Source organism: Centroberyx gerrardi, chromosome 10 (genome assembly GCF_048128805.1).
Source record: "Centroberyx gerrardi isolate f3 chromosome 10, fCenGer3.hap1.cur.20231027, whole genome shotgun sequence".
NCBI classification, from domain to species: domain Eukaryota; kingdom Metazoa; phylum Chordata; class Actinopteri; order Beryciformes; family Berycidae; genus Centroberyx; species Centroberyx gerrardi.
Genome location: NC_136006.1, coordinates 7,572,946 through 7,597,713, shown reverse-complemented (window position 1 = coordinate 7,597,713; position 24,768 = coordinate 7,572,946). Strand labels below are relative to the sequence as shown.

Here is a 24,768-nt window from a genome sequence, read left to right as displayed (position 1 = left end):
TAACACTAGAAAGGTCAAGTCACTGTCAACTGACTGCTGTTTTGAATTTTAGAACTGAAATATCTCCGCATTCAAAATGTCTCTCCATGACTTTTCTCAGACCTGCACAGTGTTGTTAGATTTTCAAAATCATGCAAGGAAATATACATTATAATTATATTTACCACCTTCAATCGATAGGCTGTTTGCCTCCTCTTAGACCCCCAAAATCTATTGTTAAATTCACCTCCAAACGTCACGACCCTAAGTGAGTTTAAAGTCGCGCTTTAGTGCCATTTTGTTGGCAGTGTCAACAACTGGTCAGGAGAAGCTGCTATTAGTGCATCAGCCCAGCTGGACATTGGCAGTGGGAGGTGTGCCTGCTCCCTCCGCCTCTCAAAGGTCATCCAAGGTATGCTAATGTGAGTCCTGATGACATCACCGGGGGAATATAAGAGACAGGCAATGGTGTTTGGCAGCAAACCTCTCTGACTGGAAACCCGAGGAAGCCAGCAGGCGCGAAAAACCCCTCCTGCCTCCACGTTTTCCCCTGTGATCCTGGGATACAAGAAGACGCCGCACTGGAAAACATGCTGTTCTGCCACTCACAGCCTGAATCCTACCACCAGCACTCTGCTACTTACATTAGGTAAAGCCAGTCTCATGTTGAGGAGCTGTGCAGGTTTCACAAACCTGTGGATTTCAGGCATTTGGGTCTGAGAAGGTTATTGCTACAGCAGATTAAAACAAAATGTCAGTGTATTTATTTGTCCTGCAGGATTACTACTACTTAGACCTGACAGATGTAGAAATGTTCTTTAAAACTGCACTGATTTTGTTACAAATTGTTTTCTACAGTAATGTTGCCTCTAACAGCTCACTTATCCATTTTGTAATTCACTTTAACATAATTTAAATTCAAATTGAACATTTGAAATTAAAAATTTTAAATTAATTCCAATGGTTAATTCTTAAAGGGACATTGCATTCAAAATTGGAGACCATGCATTTTCTTCTTTTATTACTAATAATCTTAATTAATCGTGCCAGATAAGCAGCTTTAGCCGAATGTATTGCTCACAGCTGCTGCACCTTTTCTAAGTAACAATGGTCTTTTTGCACCTTTGCTCCTGTGCTGAAATGATTAGATAAAAGGTGAAGCAGAGGATAATCACCTCCTCCTCTGTCTTCCCTGCTAAGTCTTCTAATGATCAACTCTCCCTTCTTCTTCTGGTCTCTTTCAGAGAGGCTTTGGTGCCTTTCCTGAAAAATGAAGAAGTGCGGCACATGGCGGAAAGTGGCGCCAAAAGGACTCCGTTCCAGTACGTTCTGTGTGCAGCCACCTCGCCGGCTGTGAAACAGCAGGAGGAGACTCTCACTTACCTCAACCAAGGTAGCTATCTGTCCTCCCAGTTGGCTGTCTACCTTGTCTAAATGGATCAGAGCTCATTTTGTTGCATGTAGGCCCACCAACAGAATTAGACTCTCTTCATTAAAGCCTACTGATGTAGCAATTCAAATAAAAAAAACTATAGTTAATTTCTCCTCACAATATGTGCTTTCTGTGCACAGCAATCATTAGGCATTACAGCCATTACAGCCCTAAGGCTTAAGCTAAGTCTAATGAAAACCGTGTTCCCTTATTTAAAGGGGAATAAGAATCTAAGAATTCATATTTTCCTCTAGTTTGGGACCCTGCAATTAATATTTGTGAACAGTAACGACTCTCTCCCAAAGCCAGAAACCAGAGAGCCGAGACTCAAACCTACGATGACATCAGCATGGAAAATCTGGAGCTGTTCAGTAGATTTTCTGAACCAAGAGAATGTTTGTGTTTTTATTGCCAGATTAACTTTATTCTGTAGTAGTGTTATCACTCCTGAACACAAAATTGAAAACCTACTTAAATCACCTGCAGAGATTCCCCTCCCACCCCATTTGATGCTCTTACAGTTGTTTTCTGTGAAGCAGCTCCAGATTTTCTAATTTGATGCCATCAGAGGTTCAAGTCTTAGCTGTCTGGTTTCTGTCTTTGGTAGAGAGTTGTTATTGATCACACATATAGACCGCACTGACCGCATTTGGACCATAGGAATGGTAGGCTATATATGAATTCTTCTGGTTTTCCCCCTGTAAGCTTTTGCATCAACAAAGGGACACGCCTTTTGAATTACTGACTTACAACTGCACCCCATTTGATTTAAAACGCATCAGGATTATGAAATGATCAGATGTTCCGTCGTTAGTTTGTCAGAGCAACATGAGCTCTTCCATGGGTGTGAATTTGTCTGACTTCCATCTTCTCATTTTTCCCTCCTTTGTTTTTTTCTTCTTCTTTCCTATTTGTACTTTCTCCCTCTGTTTCACATTATTCTTAACCACTGGATTTAACCCTTCTGGTTGCTTTTTTGTTTCTCTCTTGTTAAACTGTGACATCATTCTTATTTGTGCTTTATTCACCCTGCAAGTTTGCCCTGCTTGGTTATATCTGCTGTAATTTGTTTGGATTGAATTCTAGTCCAACTATAATGGAAGTTAGTGCAAGTAAATCTGTACTGCACTGTATCTCAAAATCAATAGGATGAAAAAGCAACTGATAAATGAGTTAAGAAAGCCCACTCAGGCACGTTTACAAGTAACTTTTGGCCTGGTGGCACCTACAGTTACATTGCCATGGTAACGATGGCATGTATTGTGAATAGGATTTTTAGTTTTAGTTTTAAACAGTTTAGTTTTATTACTTTGCTGAGAAAGCATTGACAGCTAGTCTATTGGGCCCTCATTAGCTGTTCTTATGATATTGCCTTGTGATACTGGTACTAGTAGAATTTCATGCATTATAATTGATTAGTATGGAGATATATAAAGGTTTTGTAGGGGCTGGCCTTGACATTTGGCTTAAAAAAGGTTTTTAATTTGACTCAATTTCTACCCCCACTTGCCCCTCTTTTCTGATTGACTGATTTCCCATTTTTCAATTTTAATCAGGTTTGTTTTAATGTTTTAAAATGTAGGTCAGTCCTACGAAATCCGTATGCTTAACAGAAAACTAGTGGAGTATACAGATATAAGCAGCAAATATGTAAAGGTAGGTTAAAGGTATTGTGTATGTCTGTTTTTTGACTTTCTTGTGACCTCTTCCTCTTTCTTCTCTTTTCTGTTTATATGTATCCATTTCCTGGTTTGTCACAGGTTCCGCAACCCTCCCTTCCACTTCAGGGGTGGGGTGCCGTCCTTGGAGACCTCGGTACTATCACCCAACTTAATTCTGCTCTGTCCCAGATATGACACACTCCTTACAAACACACAGCTCAGCTCACACACACACACACAAACACACACACACACACACACACACACACACTCACATCACTTTACTCTCAAGTCGACTTTGCCCCCTTTTGTTTTTTTGCGTTTTTGTTCGTCTTAACATGCCTTTCTGCTTTTGTCTGCGCTACTGGGACTTATTCATAAAGACTTGGACATCTTTATACTTGGCTGATATAATGTATTGCTTGTTTCTTTATTCAAATGTGAAAATGCACATTTCAGTACAGCGCGAAGGGAATAATGACGCCTATAATCACCGGTTTTAACTTTTCATTCATTTGCTTTTGGTTTAAAATCCTGGTAAAGTAAGAGCTGTGTTTCATTATTTGAAATAAAAACAAGTGGTATATTCAAGATGCCATTGGTTTATGAATAAAACCCATTAGTGGCGCATTGCTGTTGTCATGCTACTTTTATATTCATCATGCAGGTTGTTTTGTCACGTTGAGCCAATGTATCTTCTTAAAGTGTTATCACATTTCAGATGGGAGTGAAAAGAGACTGAACTTAGAGTAATAATACGCAACATTTTCATATAATTAAATGTGATCACTAGTTGATACAATACAATAACAATTCATCGTATACCCAGTTTATGAACGTTTTAAAATTTTCTGTTATAAACATCCGGTGTCTGGTAAGTCTTTCCCGCACAGGAAATGATGCGTTTTGCGTTTGCGGTTTGTTTGGAATAAACAGAAGAAGAAGAACTGGGTAGTTAGCATGAGCAGCGATAGCCACCATGGGCTGAACAGACAAAGAAAAGAGAAACTTGCATCAACAGTAAAATCCAAGCTCCGCCCACACTGTTTGATTGACAGGTGATCTGTGGGCAGTGCAGAAACACCGCAGCAATGAGCGCTGAGCACCAAAACCAAAAAAACAACAATGTCGCGGATTACCACTTTAATTTAAACTAAAGATTTATGTCAACACACTCACTTAAGAGTAAGGAGAATCATCTGGCTGAAGTCAGTCTTGTATGAGTGCGTCCATTTGAGATTCCTTTGTCGTCAGGCTGCTATTGGTCGGGACCATTATGTTAGCTGCGGCAGCCTAGCGACGCAAGAATGAGACAGGTGGCATCTCTGCAAACAGATGACGTTTCCGAGTCCGAGGCCCTTTGAGTCCCGGCGGTTAAGTCACGCATGAGCAGCCCTCTGTAAACAGGCCCGACGCTCCTACATGTTCTTACAGCTTGTTAATTTTATGATTTCTTTTATGCCCTGGCAGGATTTTAAAAAAAAAAAGGTTGTCATTAACTTAATCATAATGCCAGAGCGGGGGTATTAATTTTTTTTCTGTTTGTTTATGGAGAAGAGATAATGATGTAGTCTTCGTCCGCCTGAAATAGCGACTCTTCAAACAGCGCCCACTTGTTCCTCAACAGATGTCTGCTATTGACAGACATAGGACAGGGGCTTTCTTGAAAGGTTGACTTTGTCTTTGCTCGGGGTTCCCACAGGCCTTGAAAATCACTGACAGTTACTGGATTTGTGAAAAATCAAATAAGGCCTTAAGGCTTTTGGAAAATGAATTGGATGGATTTTTTTATTGAAATATATCACGCAAATTCATCAGTGTGCGTAAGCTTTCTCTGTCCTCGTATCAACACTTCCAATCCAGAGGTAATGGAGTTTGTGATGGAGATTTGTGTTGGATTTTTTGACATGACAAGATCATGAGTAAAAAACGGAGGCCTCTATGATGCCTAATTTTGACCAATATTATGTCTTATACCCCAAAACATGCCAATTTTGAGTACTTGGATTTCACCAAACTTGAAAGTCATTGAAAAGTCCTTAAATTTGATGTCCAAGTGAGTGTGGGAACCCTGTTTGTTATCGGGAAAGTTACTTTAACAATCGTCCTCAGATGTCCATAAGTAGCTCATTGGTACTGTGTCATCTTCCTCATGGGAATTTGTGGATGTTCTTTCAAAGTGTGACTTTGACGGGCAGAAACGGAGACGAAATTCATTGTGAATTTCCAACTCCTGAGCATTGCCTACTGAAACTGCCTCAGTATGTTTTAAGGAATGAGGGTAGCCTTTTCGCACTTTGCCCAACAGTCCGGCTGTTTGGCTTTTTGCGAGCTGCCCCGGTCATGTTGCTGTACCTCCGCCCTAACGCCCGGCCCTGCCTGTTCACAGAGCATTGTGCGAGTGGTGTTTCATGACCGTCGGCTGCAGTACATGGAGCACCAGCAGCTGGAGGGATGGAGGTGGAGCAGACCCGGAGACCGAATCCTGGATATAGGTGAGTGTGATTCCACCAACCCATGATGTAACATATGCCATTTTGTGGGCACTTTTTTTTTATCCAAAGTGCCTTATGGTGCCTTGAACGCATACATTTGTTTTTAGCATGGGTGGGCTTTAATTTTAATATCGGATATCGGCCAGGCATGTCGTCCACTGCCGATATGATGGAGGTTCCTCCTAGATAAAAACACTCAACCTGCAATGATTTTTTTGCACATTTAATTTTTTTCATTTAATTGTTCAATAATATTTTTTTGTAAATCACTTTTAAATGCCTTTAAATGCCTACTGCATTGGATCACCCTGTCTGAAAGAGCTGCTAGCCCTAGAGGAATTTCATTTCATTGAAGAGTTTTAGTGTCGCATGATCGTTTAAATGCTGTTTCAGAGTTTTTTTCCACCCTGCCAAGAATAAAATGAGTATTTGTAATTTTGAGGGCATAAAAAAATGGTCAAATTTAAATAGTAACTAAACCCCAAACCCAAATCTGTGTAAAGTCTGACATCTAATGGTGAAAAGCATGTTGCTGAAATAGCCATCTGCTATTGGCTGATCTTTGGTGCCAGGTGATGTCACCTTCTATAGAGTACAACAGGTGGTGACATCACCTGGCACAACAGATCAGCCAATAGCAGATGTCAATTTCAGCAGCATGTGTTTTACCATTAGATGTCAGGCTTTACACAGATTTGGGTTTGGTGTCAAGTTTCTCATTCACTGTGGGAAAACCGTCATTAGCACACATTTTTCCCCCAACGTTTTCACTAATGACCAGATTAACTGATTGATTGATTCATTGATTGATCTTGGTGGGCAAAGTAAATAAGTAACATCCTCCCCTCCCTCAACAACTAGCGTCAACATGCCCATGAGCAAGGCATTTATCTGCTGACCGCTCCAGTGTGGAGCTGCTGGCTGCTCAGAAACCAAAAGTACAATACTGGGGTAGTACTGAGCATGTTTTTAGTCAATTCTCCTGGTTAAGTAAGGCTTTGAAATAAAGGTTGACTGACTGACTCATTACTTGCAGATATCCCACTGTCGGTAGGGATAGCTGAGCCTCGTGCACACCCTCTGCACCTCAACACCATCGAGTTCCTCTGGGATCCTGTCAAGAACGCTTCCGTTTTCATCCAGGTACAGACATACTCCCACCAACTTCTGGGACAAGTCGGCCTTGTAGCTTGATCTTCAGAGTTAGAGTAGATCTTAGAGTAGTGTGGAACGTTTGAAATGTTCATACATGTATGACAAGCTTCAAGTTGTAAAGCCTGTCCTCTCCTCTCCCCTCCTCGTCTCCTCTCCTCTCCTTGTCTCCTCTCCTCAGGTCAACTGCATCAGCACTGAGTTCACCCCCAGGAAGCATGGCGGGGAGAAGGGGGTGCCGTTTCGTATCCAGGTGGACACTTTCACCCAGAACGAACATGGGGAATACATGGAGCACGTCCATTCCTCCAGCTGCCAGGTCAAAGTCTTCAAGGTAAGGCCATCCCTTTTGTTTATCCAAACCCATCCAGAATGGAGGTAGTTTAGGATGAATTCAATTCTCTGGACCACTGAAATGTACTAGCATTTTGAAGTCGAGTTTATTTTAGATATGGAATTGAAATCCATATTTTGCTTATTAAAGGATAATTTTAAGTTTATACCAATCATCTAAGTTGTCCCTCTCCTTTACATTATTCCCTGTGGTTTCTGCACACAGTCAGCATACTTAGAGATATCAGCACTCGTTTTCCTCCCGTCAGAAGAAGCCATTTGCTGCCATTCATTCTTGTACAATATGAAAAACAACTTCCACAGGCTTGAAAATTGCCCAAATCCATCACAGTAAACAGGAAGCCTCAATTTGGCTTTGTTAGAGTCTGTTCTGTTTGATCTGTATTTCACTCTGCTCAAGTGGAGGGTTTTCCTGTCACTATTACATTACGCTCTGCTTACTGTCAATCACATGACACCCACATGAAGAAATGTAAGTCTCTGCCAGGAAATAATCCCTCAAAAATATGTTGCCTCACAAAATTTTGTCACACTATTGTCACATCCATCCATCTTTTTATTTGGCGTGTCTTTGTTAGCTGGGACGATGGTTAATTTCAAGCTAGGTTTGACACTGTAAAAATGTGTATTTTAAAAACAAAATGAAAAGCAAGAAAATGTTCAAAAATAGTTTCACGTGGCATGCATTGCAAAATAATTGGGGGAAATGTGACGCAAACAGAAGTAAATGGTTTCTATCTCTAAATGACACTAGTATTCTCCTTTATGTCTGCTGTCCTCTAATTAGACAGCAACAATATGGCCATGTGATGACATCTGAGTGATGTAGCTTTATCTATCTATGACATGCATTTACATTTGATTTGCTCTCGTTTTTCTGAAAGCCAAAAGGAGCTGATCGCAAACTGAAGACGGACAGGGAAAAGATTGATAAAAAGGCCCTTCAAGACAGAGAAAAGTACCAACCGTCCCACGAAACCACCATGCTAACAGAGGTGAGATGCTGCGTGATTCCTCCAGCCTCATTGCATAACTGTTACAGCAGATTTGAGAAAAGCCTTTGTTTTTATTTCAGTAGTACAAGTGTTACTCTACTGATCCCACAGTGGTAAATTCTGGATATATCCGGATATTGTATCGTATCACATCTCATCTCATCAGCACTGAACTTATACAATCATTATGCCAGCCAGTATATTCTATTCCATTTTAAGTTAATAGTACTTCACACTATGTTAATGTGTTGTGCTCTTTTTGTGCTGTTCAACTTCAAAGTGTGTGTTTAACCATGCTTTGGTGCTGGGGTCTGTCAATGATTGGGACTGTTGGTGGGTCAAGTTTAGTGTCTTTGCAGGTCAAGTGACTCAGCGGTGTCTGCTTCAGCCATAATCTGGTGTGTCATTCAACTAGAAGATAAACAAACTGTATTAGGCTGTACAGTAACAGATAGTAACATATACAATATATCTGTTTCTGGGGGGAAAAAGGCTGCCAAATGTTTATTGCTCAGTATTTAAAAAATGCAACTGATTATGGGTTTAATTTAACTAACTGATATCTCCAATTATGATCCATAATGAGTTTTATTTGGGTGCCTGCAATCATTGGTGTCACACATTTTTAAACGTTGGATATTTTATAATGGAATGAACACTCCTCAAGTGTCTGTGCTAAAACATACAGTATGTACTGGGTCAACTTGCCAGGTTGAATAATGGCAAAAAGTGTGCAGAAGTAGAAAGTACATCAGATAGAAAGTTAATCTCTCTCTGCCTTTCTGTCTCTCTCTCTCTTTCTCTCTTTGTGTGTCTCTCTCTCTCTCTCTCTTTGTGTGTCTGTCTCTGTCTCTCTCTCTCTCTCTCTCTCTCTTTGTGTGTCTGTCTCTGTCTGTCTCTCTGTCTGTCTCTCTCTCTTTGTGTCTGTCTCTGTCTCTCTCTCTCTCTCTTTGTGTCTGTCTTTGTCTCTCTCTCTCTGTCTCTCTCTCTCTCTGTCTGTCTCTGTCTTTCTCTCTGTCTCTCTCTCTCTGTCTGTCTGTCTCTCTCTCTGTCTCTCTCTCTCTCTCTCTCTCTGTCTCTCTCTCTTTGTGTCTGTCTCTCTCTCTCTCTTTCTCTCTCTGTGTGTCTGTCTCTGTCTCTCTCTCTCTGTCTCTCTCTCTCTCTCTCTCTCTCTCTCTCTCTGTCTCTCTCTGTGTCTCTCTCTCTCTGTGTCTCTCTCTCTGTCTCTCTCTCTCTCTCTCTCTCTCTCTCTCTCCCAGTGTTCCCCATGGCCTGACGCCCTGAACCTCAGCAGCAGCAGCAGCACTCCCTCCCCGGTCTACCACAGCTCACCAACCTCCTGCAGTTTCACAGATGGGTGAGTCCACATTCACACCGAATGTCTGCATTTTATCAAACTCAAAAATGATTTCTATCGGTTTGCTCCAATCCCATGAATTTTGTTAGGCAGAACTATATAGGAGAGCTGTAGATTCGCGTCAGAGTGGCCTGAAAGATGTGGGTGTTCCTTTCTCATTTAATTTAAGACTGCAATATGTAATTTATTACTCAGATTGGCTGGGTTTCAAGAGTTGTACCAACTGTCAAATAATTCTATAACAGAAAAAGCAGCAAAATCTGTAAATTCTCAACTAGGATCACACTTGGGTTTGCATAAGAGTAAAGGTCAGCTTATTTATCCACTGTATCAGCGGTGCAATCCTTTTGGACCTCCCTGTATGGGTGCTTATCAGGGCATGTTACTCAACACTGTTAAGAAATCAGCCAGGTATCTGCTCTACATACAACACATTTCAAAAGCACAGGATTTTTCAAAACATGTGCTATATAAACGGAGTTAAAAACAAAGACTTTTCATAAGTAAAATAATAGATGTGTCTCAGAGCAGTAAGAACAAACGACTCAACCAATCACCCCAATGTTGTTCTCTCTTCCTCATGTGCATGTTTTTGTAGCAACTGCTCTCCAAACCAGCAGGGGGAGCTGCTCATGCCCGGCTGCTCTGATGTAAGTAACAGAGTAACAGTGCAGTGTGAAAGTGTTAATGCCGTTGCTCTCTTATTCCTTTTAGGCCATTATTTGGAGACAGTGGATGCTCTGCTGCTATACTCATTTCAAGGGCTCTTCTTCTTTTTGACATGTAGCACCTTCTGCCATCGTCCTCGCCGCAGGACACTCAGCAGTGGCTGCACCGCCACAGGTTCTCGCCTTTCTCAAGGCTCTTCTCCTGCTTCTCAGGTAACATGGGTAAAACGCACAACTTAAGATTTGACAGAACATATCTTCACAGAAAGCCACGATGATTTGTGGAACACATCAAGGAGTGCACAAGTCAGAATGAGCAGAAAGTTCAGTTCAAGATGAGTCAGTCACAGAAAAAACATTATGAGGAATTGAATGGATATTTTTGGCCCAAGCCTCTCTGTAAAGCTAAAGGCCTTTGGCAGGGAGTAAGCTAAGGAGGAGATTCTCTCTAAAGCTGTGTTTGTCTCCCCCATCATCAGATCAGAGGAAAAGGTAGAACAGCGCAGAAAACAGATCAGACCCGATGTGGAAAATTAGATTTTCTTCGAATTTTGCAGGTGCTGATCTGCTGAGGATGAGCAGGGAGGATCTGATCCAGATCTGCGGCCCGGCAGATGGCATACGCCTCTTCAACACCATCAAGGGAAGGTGAGATACAGAAGTTAAAATAGACTGCTGTAGGCTTCCTAAAACTGTGATGAACAATGAATCCTGGCGGCGAGAAGTTCCTTGGGTTGCTAATGCAATGATGCTGAGGCAATGATGAACTTGCAATGTTGCCCGTCAGCCTTGCCTAAACGCTTGTTTCATTTCCCCTTTTCAGTAAACTGGGACATTTGATGCAATGTTTTATTTGAAGTGAGTTTGGAGTTAACAGAAAAACACAGTAAGGGGGATACCTCCTCAATACCTTGCATTACTTGCTATAGCGTTCAGTGTTCAGCGTTCAAGCAGGCAACATGAGGCTAAAATAAAGCCTCACTGAGTCCCTGAACATATATACTACAATATATAAGTAAAGTACTAGTATTACATTCTCTTTTCTCATTTTCCAGGTGTATTCAGGCACGTCTCACCATCTATGTGTGTCAGCAGCAGAGCAGAAATCAGCCTCCCATCAAGCCGGGGGGTGGAGATGGTAGGTGCACAAATAATTGGATGAAGCAATGCAAATGATTTGTTTAATTCTCACCATAATCATCAGGCCAACGCTTATGTTGGATTTATGTCAAATCAGTATGTCCCAGTCCTCCCAATCCCAATGCCCACATTTGAGTCATGGAATATCGGGGAATTTTCTAAATGGGCCACTGTACAGGAAAATACCAGAATGTATTTTCCAACTTGTTTCACACATTTAGGCTACTGTAGACAAGACTGTCCGCCCCTTTAGAACTTTTCTGACCTGGAAAAACAACATTAACAAACCAGGAGGGAATAACATTTTCTCCGACTTAGTTATGGAGAAGTTTACATCAGTCTTACAGTGAGATCCATACATATACGCCCTCTGATTTTCAGCCCAGGCTAAGATCATGCAGGGTTTCTCTCCTAAGCCTCTCTCCCTGTCTTCCCTGCAGTCTACCACGCTCTGTACCTGGAGGAGCTGACGCTGCTGGACCTGTCTGAGAAGATCGCCATGCTGTACAGCGTCACTCCACAGCAGATCACCCACATCTACAGACAAGGACCCACCGGGATCCACGTCCTGGTCTCCGACGAGGTATAGCTACACGTCGCTTCAAACGTCCAGCTACTCTTCAAATCTTAGAAACGTTTGTAAATGAGTGGTATTTTGTGTACCATAACATTCTCAGACACTCACTGTGATTCTCTTGAGTAGAGGTGAAGTATCTAATAAAGCTCAAAATGGAGGTCAAGAGAAAGTAATGAGGATAGGCGGGTTTCCATGGCAGCAGGCAGGGCGAACAGGGTCGTGGAGTTGACCGGCCATCTCCGACAGAGATACAGAGACCAGGTTTTATTTGTTCCCCCGTGTCTCGGCAAGGGCCAGACCAGCTATATCTGTCCAGCTACGTACACTAATGACCCTCCATAAAAAGCAATGGCATAGAAAATTGCTCATTAACCAGCCGAGCTTTAAGGGAACAGAGGAATGTGCAAACTACACACAGAAACCAGTTCTCTAGAGCTGACCACTATCGTTTCTGGGGGTTTCAGATTGTTACGTTACGTTAGTGTAAATAAATCACAAACACCCCTAACAAACTGGACCAGACTTGGGTGCAAATACTTGTGATCCTTTCAGATACTCCATGGTGATGGACTGAGCTTGCCCGGCACCAGGTGACCTCTCTAGTTGTCCAAATAAAATCCTCTTAACGCCACAAATCAGGTTCACAGATGAGGCTTCTTATCCATTTTGCCCTGTGTCAGTGATCATTGCCATCATCACACCAACCAAAGGTGATAAAGACAAGGTGTAGAGTTTTGTTCCAAAATGAGATATCTGCCATTTAGACAAAACAGTGACACTTGCTCTTACAAAATGATATATAGCATAAAATAAAAATAAATTATGATACCTTTTAAAGGGTAGTGGGGTAGAGAGGTGTGGTACGTAGTTTAGAGGTATTCAATGATGAACTCCAGGTAAAGATTTTTATATATAGCATTTTAGAAATGGTAATCAACTCTGTTCATTAATTCCATCATTTATTCATTCATTCCAGATGGTGCAGAACTTCAGGGAAGAAACAAGCTTCATTATCAGCACTATGAGGGGTAATGCTTTTTATAATCAGCATTTCACTTCACAACTCACAGTTTCATGTTTTGGATCCATTTATGTCATCCATCCATCCATCTGTCCATCCATCCATCCTATCTACCTTGATTGTTGGTATTTTGGAAAGATCTTTTATGGTATTGTTTTCTGTCTTTTCTATTTCCCAGACGAAAACACTGATGGCTACCACGTTGTGTTGAAATGACCAGCAGGTACTCAGAGTTTCAACATCTGGCGGATTCAAGCTCTACAGCATTAGTGGAATTGTATAGATTGTTTATAAGTCTCCCTACACTGCAATAGGTGTCATTTCCCAAGACTTACAGTACAGTAAAATGCTCTTGAGCTTTTAGTTTACTGTTAAGTTTTTGGTTTGTTTATTTCCGTTTCATTTGTATTTTTGTTAAGTTATTGATTCATGTCTGATATGCTTTGTAATTAGTTGTAAACAGTGCTTCTAATGTACTGCATTGCTCCTCCACATGCACATTTCTGGCTCAGAGATCTATAGAGGCAAATTATGGATTACCAGTAATGAAAAAAAAAATGAAAAAGGTGTATATACAGTTATAGTAGACCTAGGAGTGATTTATGTATTTCTGATTATAGTCATCGGGCCAACTTGCAAGTTAAAAGTAAATTGTCACACATCATCGTACAGACAAATAGAAAAGACAAATGAACAAATCCTGTATTGTGTTGGTTTAATGTCGGTCTGTCCCAGTCGGTCTGTCCCAGTTCACATTTGTCCCACACATCAATTGCTGTGATAGTCTAGAATAGACCTTAAAAATGATTTTTGCTGCACATGCTACAGTATGAATACTATTTGCTTGATACTGTGTAATGTTATATTTTAAGAGTTAAATGTTTAAGCACCTACTGTATATGTTTAAGCTTTTAACTCCTTCAGAGAAAGTATTGCCTGCTGTGTCTGTTTAGATTCATGATAAATGGAAATCTTTTTTTTTTTGACTGCCATGACTGTAATGATGAGTGTATTTCACTCAAAATAAAGTATTTTGCACTGTTTTACATAGGTCTTCAGTGTTGTCTTGATTCAGTTATGTAAATATGCTATGAACCTTCAGACAGTGAGTAAAACTAAACTATTTAATGTGGAACGATTTAAAGTAAAGTAAAAGTATAAACAAAAGGAATATGCTTAACATTTTAAAGTTTATTCAGGAAATTAGTTAGTTATATTTCTTGCCAATAGTGTGGGGAAAATGTTTTCTTTAAAGAAGATTCTTGCGCTTCAGCCTGAGGAAAAATGGAAAAAATATGCATTTCATTTCAAACAGACATAGCTAATGAATACTGCCTGCACTGAATTAGCTCATTAGCTTACAGCTATCTGTGATAATTAGGGGACGCTGCTGTTACCATAGAAACGTTGCCTACTCCAATCTGCGCGTGGTTGCTTGCCCAGCCAGACCAGAGCTATGTAATGTCAGTCGGCTAGCAATCTGTTTCTGCTCAACCATGTTTTTATTTTTTATTTTTTTTATTTTTCCAACCATGGTTTTGTGGTCTGCCCAGGTCACTAATATATTATTTAATTTACGACTTTGTTTCACATCTTATCATATCACTCCGCAGTCAAGAAGTGCGGGCGATTTTGCTGAGTTTTAATCGAATTCTATGGCGGCACCTGGGGCAAAAAGACGTTACTCCTGGAGACTGTCCTGCTTGGAAGTTACTTTAGGTTAGCTTGTTAAAAATCCATATAGGCTAAACCATTTTAGGGTGGGTCGGTGATAAATGGTGAAACATCTTCAGAAAGAGCAAAACCAGGACTCTTTCCACCGCACCAGTTCTGCTGTGAAGAAAATGGTGGCAGAGTTTGACAGATGTCAGTCATCATGACAAAGCTTTTGAGGTTGGTCAGTAAGTCATGTTTGCTGTGCTTGTAGACTCAAATGAAATTCACAAAACTGGGGGGGGGGGGTAGTATAGGCTACAGTGACACTGCTGTCTTCATCTCATGCTACGGAGTTCCCAGTCGGAAAGTCGCCCGAGTTGCCCAACATAAACGGAGCTGACGTTACAGCATCAATCCGTACTTAATAAAACTTGATTTTACTTGATATGTAGTTTTTGTGTTATTCCAGCATTTTCTTGAGTTGCCTTTATAGGAACAATTTTTCCTTGCGCATCAACACTACAAGTAATCCCTTCGGCCTCCAACGCATGCGCCACCAGTGAGATCAGGCACTTCAAGTTCGACAGGGGATGCGAGTTGGTTAGGTGAGTTAACAACAGGCACTTCGATTTAAAATGCAAATTTATTTGCAAAGACGTATTGTGCTTTTACACTTTGCATTCAAAACTTTTGAGATTGAGGCTACATGGCTTTTTTTCTAGATAGCTGGTTTTCGTATTTGTAAATAACAATTGGGGGGGAAAAAACACAGCTAACATCATGCTAGCCCTGTTGGGACTGACACAACACTGCGTGGGGTGTCAGTCCCAGGTCCCTGCGTTAAAAACCTAGCATGTAGATGGAACAGAAAATTTCCGGCGTACCGGCCAAGGTTTACAAATCGAATTTGCCAATCTGACAAGCTTTCTGGATTCATTGAACCCTTATCTGTTAGGACGGTGGATCATATTGTGTGAAAGTATTTGCAATAAAGTATAAAATCTCACCTTTGTGTGGCTTGTCCTGGTTGTTTTTGTATGCATGTCTTAGAAATGGCTGCTACGCTCGCTTCTTGCCTGTGCGGCGAGCTGGAAAACGTCCTTTGCTGCCCCCTCTGGCCGCTGGAAAAAAAACACCTGTTGCATCCTGTTTACACACACATTCACCAGAGCTAACCTGTTGTTTGGGGGCCAGAGGGGGCAGCAACAAGCACGTTTTCCAGCTCGCCGCACAGGCAAGAAGCGTAGACCATCGGTAGCCTACCACCGGGGCTCTCCACTGCTCTCCACTGGATCGAACGTTTACGTATGTAAACACGGTTTTATGAATGAAGTGAACCTGGAACCATTGATTATCTACCCTTGGGTCAGGAGCATTATACCAAATTAACCACACCTGTGTGAGTGCGGCGTCACCAGCAGCGCGCTATATCTCTCATATCCACACACTCACTTTCTTTTTAGCTGACTCAGAAGGGAGAGCCCAGAGCCCACCTTCCACTGCCAAGTGACAATGAATGGTTCCAGGTTCACTTCATTCATAAAACCGTGTTTACATACGTAAACGTTCTATTTCATGACAGTGAACCTGTAACCATTGACTACCGTATACCAAATTAGTCATGAGGAGAGTGAAGTGGCGAACACTAACAGGCCAACAGAACCATCTGCAGAATGAATGGATTAAGAAGTGAATGACACTCAGTCTTCAGCAACAATAACAGAAAAACACGCCCCCCTTAACAGGGCCCACAAAGTGGACACCCCCCTAGTTGAGTAGGGCCTAAGGGCCCTCACCGGGCACAACTTGTGAAGCCTCTCTGCCTCTGCAGAAGGGTGTGGGGGACGATGAAATGCGTTCAGCACCAGGGACCAGGGGTTTAGAAACAAATCTCCTTGTCAGAACCTTAGGCAGAAAAGCTGGGTTTGGAAGGAGATAGACCGACCCATCTCCTTCCCCAAACCTGAGAAAAGCCCCATCCACAGACAGAGCACTCAACTCACTCACCCGCTTGGCCGAAACAATAGCCAGAAGGAAGGTTGTTTTCAAAGAGAGAAGCCGAAGATCAAGGCCCGATAAAGGCTCGAAAGGAGGCAGACAAAGAGCCCTGAGCACCACCTGAAGGTCCCAGGAGGGGAGAAGACGCTGCCGAGACGGTCTGCTTCTCCTCACCCCCTTCAAAAACCGTGATGCCAAAGGGTGAGCCCCAGGGGACACCCCTTCACACCTATCATGACCTGTAGAGATAGCGGCCAGGTAGCCCCTAAGTGTGGATTCTGCCCGCCCCATGGTGCTGAAGAAAAGACAGGATCACAGAGATGTCACAAGTCGTGGGGCTTTCCCCTGTAGAAGCACACCAATCCCTGAACACTCTCCATTTGCTGCTATACTGCAGTCTGGTGGAGAGAGCCCGGGAGGCTTGCAGAGTGTCTATTACGTCCCTGCCTAAGCCGAGCCCCTGCAAACGCTGCCGTTCAAGGGCCACACATGAAGGCTCAGAACCTGGGGCTTCGGGTACCAAATCTTCCCTCGCACCTGTGACAACATGTCCGGCCTGACTGGGAGAGGCCATGGGCTGCCCTCCAGCAGTTCCATGATCCCTGCCATCCATGGTCTCTTTGGCCAGTTCAGGGCCACTAAGAGCACCTGGGCTCCCAGCACCTGGGCTCCCAGCAGCCTGATCCTTGTTAGCAAGGCTGGCAGGAGAGGAAGCGGGGGGAAGGCATATAGCCTGTCTCGTGGCCATGGAAGACTCAGGGCATCTGTCCCCAGTGGCCCTGGTGGGCCCTGAATCGAAAACCACAAGGGGCAATGAGTGTTGTCCTCTGCGGAAAAAAGGTCCACCCCTGCTCTCCCGAAGCAGCCCCAAATTCTCTCCACAATCTGTGGGTGCAAGCGCCACTCGCCTGGGTGGGGACCACCCCGTGACAAGAGGTCTGCTGCTACATTCTGAGACCCCGGGAAATGAAAAGCCCTCAGGGAGACACCATGGGCCTGTGCCCACAAAAGGAGCTGCTGTGCTCTTGCATGCAGGGACGGGGACCTCACCCCACCCTGCTGATTTATGTAAGACACCACTGCAGTGCTGTCGGTCCTCACCAACACCTGCCGTCCCAAAATAGCTGGGAGGAAGTGCCTCAAAGCCAGGCTGACTGCCTCCATTTCGAGGAGGTTCACATGCCACCCCTGCTGCGCAGCACCCCAGTGCCCCCAAATGGACCTCCCTTCCCAGACTGCGCCCCAGCCCGAGAGGGAAGCGTCGGTGGTTATGGTCACCCTGGAGGAGCCCTGGCCCAGGGGAACCCCTTCTTCGACAGCCAAGGACCGGCTCCACCACCTGAGGACCCCTTGGCCCTTCTGAGGCAAAACCAGCAACTTGGATTTGTCCTTCCTTGGACACACCTTCTGACGTATGAACCACCGCTGAAGGGGGCGGGTGTGCAACAGGCCCAAAGGCATGACCTAGGCGGCCGCCGCAAAGAGGCCCAACATCCTCTGGCACCTTGCCACTGACGCCGGCCTGCCAGAAACACAGCCGGCAATGCACTCCATAATTGCTCTCCTCCTCTCCTGCGTCAGACACGCCCTCATTGCCACAGAGTCCAGCATAAGCCCCAGATACCTGATCCTTCTTGTTGGGTTGAGGTGGCTCTTCTCTGGGTTCAGATGCAACCCAAGGGAGAGGAGATGAGCCAGCACAGCCTCTGTGTGAGCTCGAGCCTGGCTCTCTGACTGAGCACAAACCAGCCAATCGTCCAGGTAGTTGCAGACCCCTATGCCTGCCTGACACAGGGGGACCAGTGCTGCATCCATACACTTTGTGAAGGTGTGTGGAGACAGAGACAGGCCAAATGGAAGGACTGTGTACTCGAAGGCTCTTCCTTGAAAAGTGAACCTGAGGAACTGCCTGTGATCTGGACAAATAGGGATGTGGAAGTATGCGTCGCGAAGGTCCACTGCTGTGAACCAGCCGCCTGTCCTGATGGACTGAAAGAGTGCTTTCAACCTGAGCATCCGAAAGGGAAGTACCTTGAGGTACTTGTTTAGCCGCTTTAAATTTAGGATGGGGCGGAACCCCCCATCCCGTTTCGGCACCAGAAAATAACCTGAATAAAACCCCTGCCCCATCTCCCCTTGGGACAGGGGCCTTATTGCACCTTTTCTCAGAAATCTCGCTGGCCAAAACAGCAGAATGAGATTTGTCCCTCACCTTGGTCTCCAGAACGCCTCGAAAACGAGGGGGCCTGGTTGCAAACTGCAAGCGGTATCCACACTCCAGGGTGCTGATCACCCATGGGCATGAAGTGCACTGATGCCAGGCAGAGAGGTGAGAAGCAGAAAAAGCCGATGCCAGAGGCCGCGCACCGTCAGGTATGCTGCTGCGGCCTGGAGGATGAACGGGTGGTTTGCTCTCTAAAGCGCGGGCGGGGGCGCTGACGGCCCTGCCCCTGCCATGGCACAAAGCTCTGCCTGAAATTGCCAGAACCCGGGGAAGGGCCCTGGTCTGCAAAGCTAGACCGCTGCAGGCCAGCACGCCTCCCCTGGGATCCCCGAGACGGGGGTCTGGACTGTGCCAGTTGATAGATAGACTGCATCCTCACCCTAACCTTCTGGGCCTCATCCAACATGGCCTCTGCTGCAGGCCCAAACACCTCACCGGGGGTTACACCAACCTTCAACACAGCAGCCTGGTCCGCTTCTGCCAGACCAGACTGGCTCATCCAGACGTGTCTCCGAGCTAGGGTCAGCTGGGCTAGAGTATTGCCCAAGACCCTAGCCTGAGCACTCGCACCCTGTATCACCACATCAATGACCTTTGCCATCTCTGACATAAGGTCCGCTGGGTCTTTGGACTCCAAGTCTCTTATCAGACCCTCCAAGTACACCAAGAGGAGAGCATTAGTATTAGCCAGCCTAGAGGCCATGGCTGTTGACTGAAAAGCCTTCACCACCAACCCGTCGGTGGCACGGCACCTCTTATTAGGGTGACGAGCATCCCTACTGCCAGAGGCTGTGGCCCCAGCCAACATTGCAAAGGTTGAGCCATCCCTTGTGGTTCTGTCCAAACCATGCTCTGCAGCCCCACCGAGAATGGCGAGCGCCGAGTGGTTTCACCTCCCTAGGTTTTGCCCAAGACATCTGCAGATGCTTGACAAAATCCGGAAACACCGGCAATGGAGGCTGTCTCAGCCCCGCGGGTCTCGGTCCAGCGCAGAAGCCCTAGGAGGGGATGGTGGAGGGGGAACACCAGCAGCTACTGCAGCACACGAGACCAAAGTCTCGACTGACAACTCACCAGCCCCCAAGGAGGAGGTCTTACCTACCCAGGAATTGGCATCGGCATCATCCATTCCATCAAAATCATCCTTACCCTCAGAGGAGCCGTGGTCAAAGCCATCGCTCTTATCCAGTTTATCTGAGGCTGTAAGGGACAGGGCGTCAGGATGGGGACCCTGACCCCACCCACTCTGCAGCGCAAGCAATTGGTGCTGACTTGCAGCCATATTTTCTATGGTCTTGCGCATTTCCTCCAACTGCCTCTGCATGAGGTCCACCCGTGGACTGGGACGGATTCTGCCCACTTCCTCTTCCTGGAGCACTTCCTCCCCTTTGCCGGTACACCTGCATCAGGAGGAACTTGAACCTGGCCCGGCGGCATTACCTCGTCCGGACCACTGTCTCTTGCATCACCCTCCTGGGATGCCATCCTCCAACTGTTAATTAGCAAAACAAAATTACCAGCAAATATGCGTATATGTATGGGTCTTTTTTCCCCTTTACATGCAGGGCAAAATTAAACATGAGGCAATCCCCCTTTAAATTAATGCAACTGGGGAAACACCTACAGCCCGATATGTACCCCCCCACACACACACGGTTGAAGAGAGAAGAGAACCTCCTCTCTCTCACTCACTAGCGCGAATCCCCGCTTGAGTTAACCCCAAGCGCCGTCTCTTTCCCTCTAAGAAATAAATCACAGCAGCAAAACAGGTAATAACAAACAATATAATTGCTCAATATCCGCGCTCATAGCGTAATCACGGGACACCACCGGGGTGCCCAAAGCAGCCCGAAAAAAACAGCTAAACCGTGAAAGTAACAATTTTGTGACGACTTCTCAGTATGCTCTTACCGACCAGGAGGATAAAAAGAGAGTGAGTGTGTGGGTGTGCAGCAGAGATAGCGCGCTGCTGGTGACGCCGCACCCACACAGGTGTGGTTAATTTGGTATAATGCTCCTGACCCAAGGGTAGATAATCAATGGTTACAGGTTCACTGACATTAAATAAAACAGCTAGTTGTTAAGCACTCAGCTGCTGGATGGTAGTCGTTGAGGGAAGGAGGGCATGTCTTGTTCACTTCTCGCACCCAGATGTTTTCAGATCACTGAAAACAACTTTATAGCTACTTCACCCTACACTAAATTTAAAAAAGTGCCCCTGAACTTTCTCTCTTTCAGAACTGTTAAGTTATGTGCTCTCATCTGTTATATTATTTATATTCATTTTAAGTTGTATAATCTTATTTGTTGGAATTATATGCTCCCATATTATATGGTTTACGACCAGAAGTTTTTTTTTTGTGCGCTTGTATTGTAAACCATACGTCCTGGTTTAGGTGACGTGCACTCCATGTGACTGTCGTTGCTCATTTTCTGGGCGGACACATTTTCTTCCTGTTCCTGTTGTTTGAGCACATGCCATGGCTGCTGATGTTTTTCCAGTGCTGTGAAGGAAAGAATAAATGTATTGTATCAGAAGATATGTTCTGCGTGATCCTTCCTCAATATGGATAACGAAGCTGAAAACGCAACAAGAACACTGAAAAATGCTATGTTATTTTTATCTGCTATAGTATTAATGGATGATTTCTCTATGGTATTATTTCTGCAAGATATTTCTAAGTTTTGTGTCCTTCGTACTATAGGCTAGTAGCCTATTAGATCACTATATTTATTTTTGGTAAGGGTTGCTACAGGGTGTCTCTGTCAAAAACAGGAAAGCCACTATTAACAGCACTTATCCAGGGTAGCCTCATTAGGTATTGACAAATGAAAATATATTATATTATAGAATATTATAGAAAATTCAAGTTGTCCTGAATAAGTTAATGTGCTCTTTGTGTTGATATTGGGAGTATCAAATATCTTGAAAACACGTAATCTAATTTATTTTAGTAATTTGAATATTATATTGTTATGAATATCATTTAACACAATTATCCTATATTAGTCAGCTGAAAGGTATCAAGTACTTGTTTAACATTTCACTTTTATTTTGAAAAAATCACCGGATGTTCAAAATATTCTGCTGCTTGCTAGCTTGACCTGTGCGGTGCTATTTAGTGTGCAATAGACCAAAACAAACAGCATCTACTTTGTTTGCCAAAGTGTAATCTCGTGGATTCACATTTCCGGCTCAAATGAGGCTTTATTTTCTCCTAAAAAATTTACTAATCTAACCCCAACCTTAATCTACCAAGGACCAAAGAAATCCATACCAAATTTAAAGAAAACGATTAACGATAACGATAGGCTATTGCAAAATCTCTTTTCGAAGATATAGTGATTGATAACGGCTATAATCAATAGAGGAAAGATGAATGGGAAGCACAGCAGGGAACAAGTTGTGTTGACATTTTGTTTCAACATACAGTAGGTATGAGTGTTAAAAGTCCTATTCTATTCTATTCTATTCTATTATATTATATTGTGGTTAATGCAGTTTGTTCATTTTTATTTTCCTTAGTCGTCTATTTAGGGAAGTCTTTAAAAGTTTCGAGAAGCATCCATTGGCAAAAAAAAAAGAAAAAAGGAAGGAAGCAGCAGCAGGCTCTAGGTTTCGTTTCATATGAAACGACCTTAAATCAGTTCTGCCTACCGACCGGCAGATCTCACTGTCTCCTCCGCAAACAAGAACATCAAGAGTCAGTACTTACTTACTTCTTTGGAAAAGGCTGTCACATCAACCCTGGTTGGCAAGCAATTGATAAATCGACGAGGACAGCGCGGATCATCAATTATAAGAGCAAGAAACTTGACCAGGATAGGTAAGTGTGTTATATTTCATTAAAGACTACTTTCTGTGTTTTTCAGTGTGGGCCATGTTATGGCATGTTCTTGCAAAAAGAGAGAGGCAATCCCAATTCGACCTCCAAATAAAAAAAGCAATTACATCGCCCCGGCCACATCTAGATGTAGATCTCTAGATGTGGCTGCGGCTCATCTAGAGATTTGGCGTGTCGCCTATTTTTTCCGCGTGACGCGCGCGGTTCTCAGCAAAAACAGACAGTGAAAATCTGTTTTCACTGTCGGCATTATCTGTTGATAGTCATACTGACATCATACCAGCAACATTACACCTTTCAATACAGTTTCAATGTCTATATCTGTAGAATATGTCACAGACATGACTCAACACTTCCTGTTTCCGTTTCAAATTAAAAGCCCTCTAGCGTTACTGTGGACAGAATCCCTTCATTTGTTAAATTTAATTTTTATTTCCTTTTTTAGAAAAGGCTGTCACATCAACCCTGGTTGGTAAACAATTCATAAAACAATGGGGACAGCGCAGATAGCGGTATAGCAAAGACACTTGGCCAGGACGGGTGAGTGTGTTTTTTTCCATTATACTTCCTGTAGTCTGTTTTTCAATGTGGGCCATGTTAAGACATGTTGTTGTAAACACAGCCTACCTGAGAAGAAAGGCCCGGACCTGTATCCAATTCTTATTCGACTTCCAAAACAAAAATGTAATTACATCCTTAGATTTACATGCAATATTCACATGCCAGACAATCAGTTATTAATATCTAATTATTATCTTGTAGGTTTGTGTGATTTGGGATCTGATTTGGAGATTTAAAATTATTGTAGCCTATCACCTTTGGCCACCGAGGCATTTCTGAAAACTGTTTTGATAACCTGAGTATTGATAACCTAAATGGGCCTTGAAACCAAATAATATTACCTGTCCAGCTGGAAGTAACAAACTTGATCATTTCTGCTCCACCCATAGGCTATATGTTGCCTCTGCCTGTCTGACACAAATTGACTAGAATGGAAACCAAATTTTTTATTTTTAAACTCTTGCTTGATTAAATTATAATCTTGGTAGTTACTTATACTGGCTTTTATTGCTTGTATTCATATGTTTCATTATGCTTATTCAATATGGTAATATGTGATAAATAAGTGAAATGTAATGTATGTGATGAAGTGATGAATTCATCTTGACATGCTTACCATGCAACTGGCTTGTTTATTAGTTTAATTATTTTTTCTTTTGTGTAACTACATTTAAAATGTGTATTGAATGGGCACCACACCTTCTTCCTGGTTTGATTCATTTCCAGCCACAGCTGGCACCAGAGAGCACACTAGTGAAATCTTGATTTTCCTCATACAGCTAGTGCATCTCATTGCCCACACTAGACAGTGGAAATTCACAATGTGGGCTTATTGTTAATCTGAAACAAATACAAATATTTGTAACTACAGTGGAAGTATTACATCATCACATTACACATATAATCTATTTTATACCCAATGGGCACTAGGACTGATAGTGGAAATGTATTACAGAGTTGGTCTGGAAGAAAAGCCTGGCAACTATATGTACTTATTCTTTTTGTTCCATTTGGCACGTCAGGCTGCACTAAAAAAACAAAAAAACAACAACTTACAACCAGTGCAACCAACCATGATGACTGTTGATTTATACCTATACATTTATACATTTGTAATTTTGAATATTTGTATTTTTTTCAGCTTTGATGATGATCTAAATTTGTGATGAATGACCAGAGGCTATTATGGCTGGTTCATGCGAAATGAAGGTAAAGTACAGTTGAAATGAACTTTAATGAATTTTTAGTATGTTCTCAGTTTATAGCTTTCTATTGTGAATTGCTCATTTTAAATGTATGCTATATCATCACTTTAGGGGAAGCTATTTTTATAATGAGTGAAAAGACAACTTTGTTCGGAAGGGTATCAATAGAGTATCATGAAAGAGTTCACTTTGGAGTCAAAGATCAATGTGCAATTGGACAGAAAAAAAAAAATCTGTAACTACAGTGCAAGTATTCCATACATCATCACAGAAGTATCCAAATATAATCTTATTTTATACCCAATGGGCACTAGGACTGATAGTGGAAATATATTACAGAGTTGGTCTTGTAGAAAAGCCTGGCTACTATATGTACTTATTCTTTTCTGTTCCAGGCTGCACTCAATAATAATAATTTAGAATATTTTGATCTTCTTTTCAGCTTTGA

At 43.1% G+C, this 24,768-nt stretch overlaps 2 protein-coding genes and 1 pseudogene across 3 annotated transcripts in view; 2 read left to right on the top strand and 1 right to left on the bottom strand.

The window, feature by feature from the left end:
• The first annotated feature begins 569 nt into the window (after nucleotides 1–569).
• Nucleotides 570–13,047, top strand: tfcp2l1 (transcription factor CP2-like 1). The gene is made up of 15 exons (XM_071905034.2): nucleotides 570–628; nucleotides 1,224–1,372; nucleotides 2,994–3,067; nucleotides 5,462–5,567; nucleotides 6,604–6,710; nucleotides 6,901–7,053; nucleotides 7,958–8,068; nucleotides 9,328–9,425; nucleotides 10,024–10,075; nucleotides 10,213–10,306; nucleotides 10,651–10,741; nucleotides 11,149–11,231; nucleotides 11,674–11,816; nucleotides 12,787–12,838; nucleotides 13,010–13,047. Exons 1-15 carry the CDS (start codon nucleotides 570–572, stop codon nucleotides 13,045–13,047), a joined length of 1,410 nt encoding a protein of 469 aa, XP_071761135.1.
• Nucleotides 13,048–16,932: 3,885 nt separating this feature from the next.
• LOC139916194 (uncharacterized) lies at nucleotides 16,933–19,517 on the bottom strand (annotated as a pseudogene).
• Nucleotides 19,518–22,412: 2,895 nt separating this feature from the next.
• The window catches only part of LOC139909131 (sterile alpha motif domain-containing protein 9-like), a 56,493-nt gene continuing 54,137 nt past the window's right edge, over nucleotides 22,413–24,768 (top strand). Inside the window, exons 1-2 of one of the 2 annotated variants that reach the window (XR_013505146.1) lie at nucleotides 22,413–22,536; nucleotides 23,000–23,135. The gene's annotated coding sequence lies outside the window, so the exon portion shown is untranslated. Of the gene's footprint in view, nucleotides 22,537–22,999; nucleotides 23,136–24,768 lie in introns of those variants that run through there. The other variant, XM_078286203.1, reaches the window with a different exon arrangement.

What these genes read in the sequence shown, in the direction of transcription:
- tfcp2l1 (XM_071905034.2), top strand. Translation starts at nt 570, where the DNA reads ATGCTGTTCTGCCACTCACAGCCTGAATCCTACCACCAGCACTCTGCT. An exon ending in AGACCGAATCCTGGATATAG is followed by an intron (nt 5,568 to 6,603) that starts GTGAGTGTGATT and finishes CATTACTTGCAG; the next exon opens with ATATCCCACTGTCGGTAGGG. An exon ending in GCTCTTCTCCTGCTTCTCAG is followed by an intron (nt 10,307 to 10,650) that starts GTAACATGGGTA and finishes CGAATTTTGCAG; the next exon opens with GTGCTGATCTGCTGAGGATG.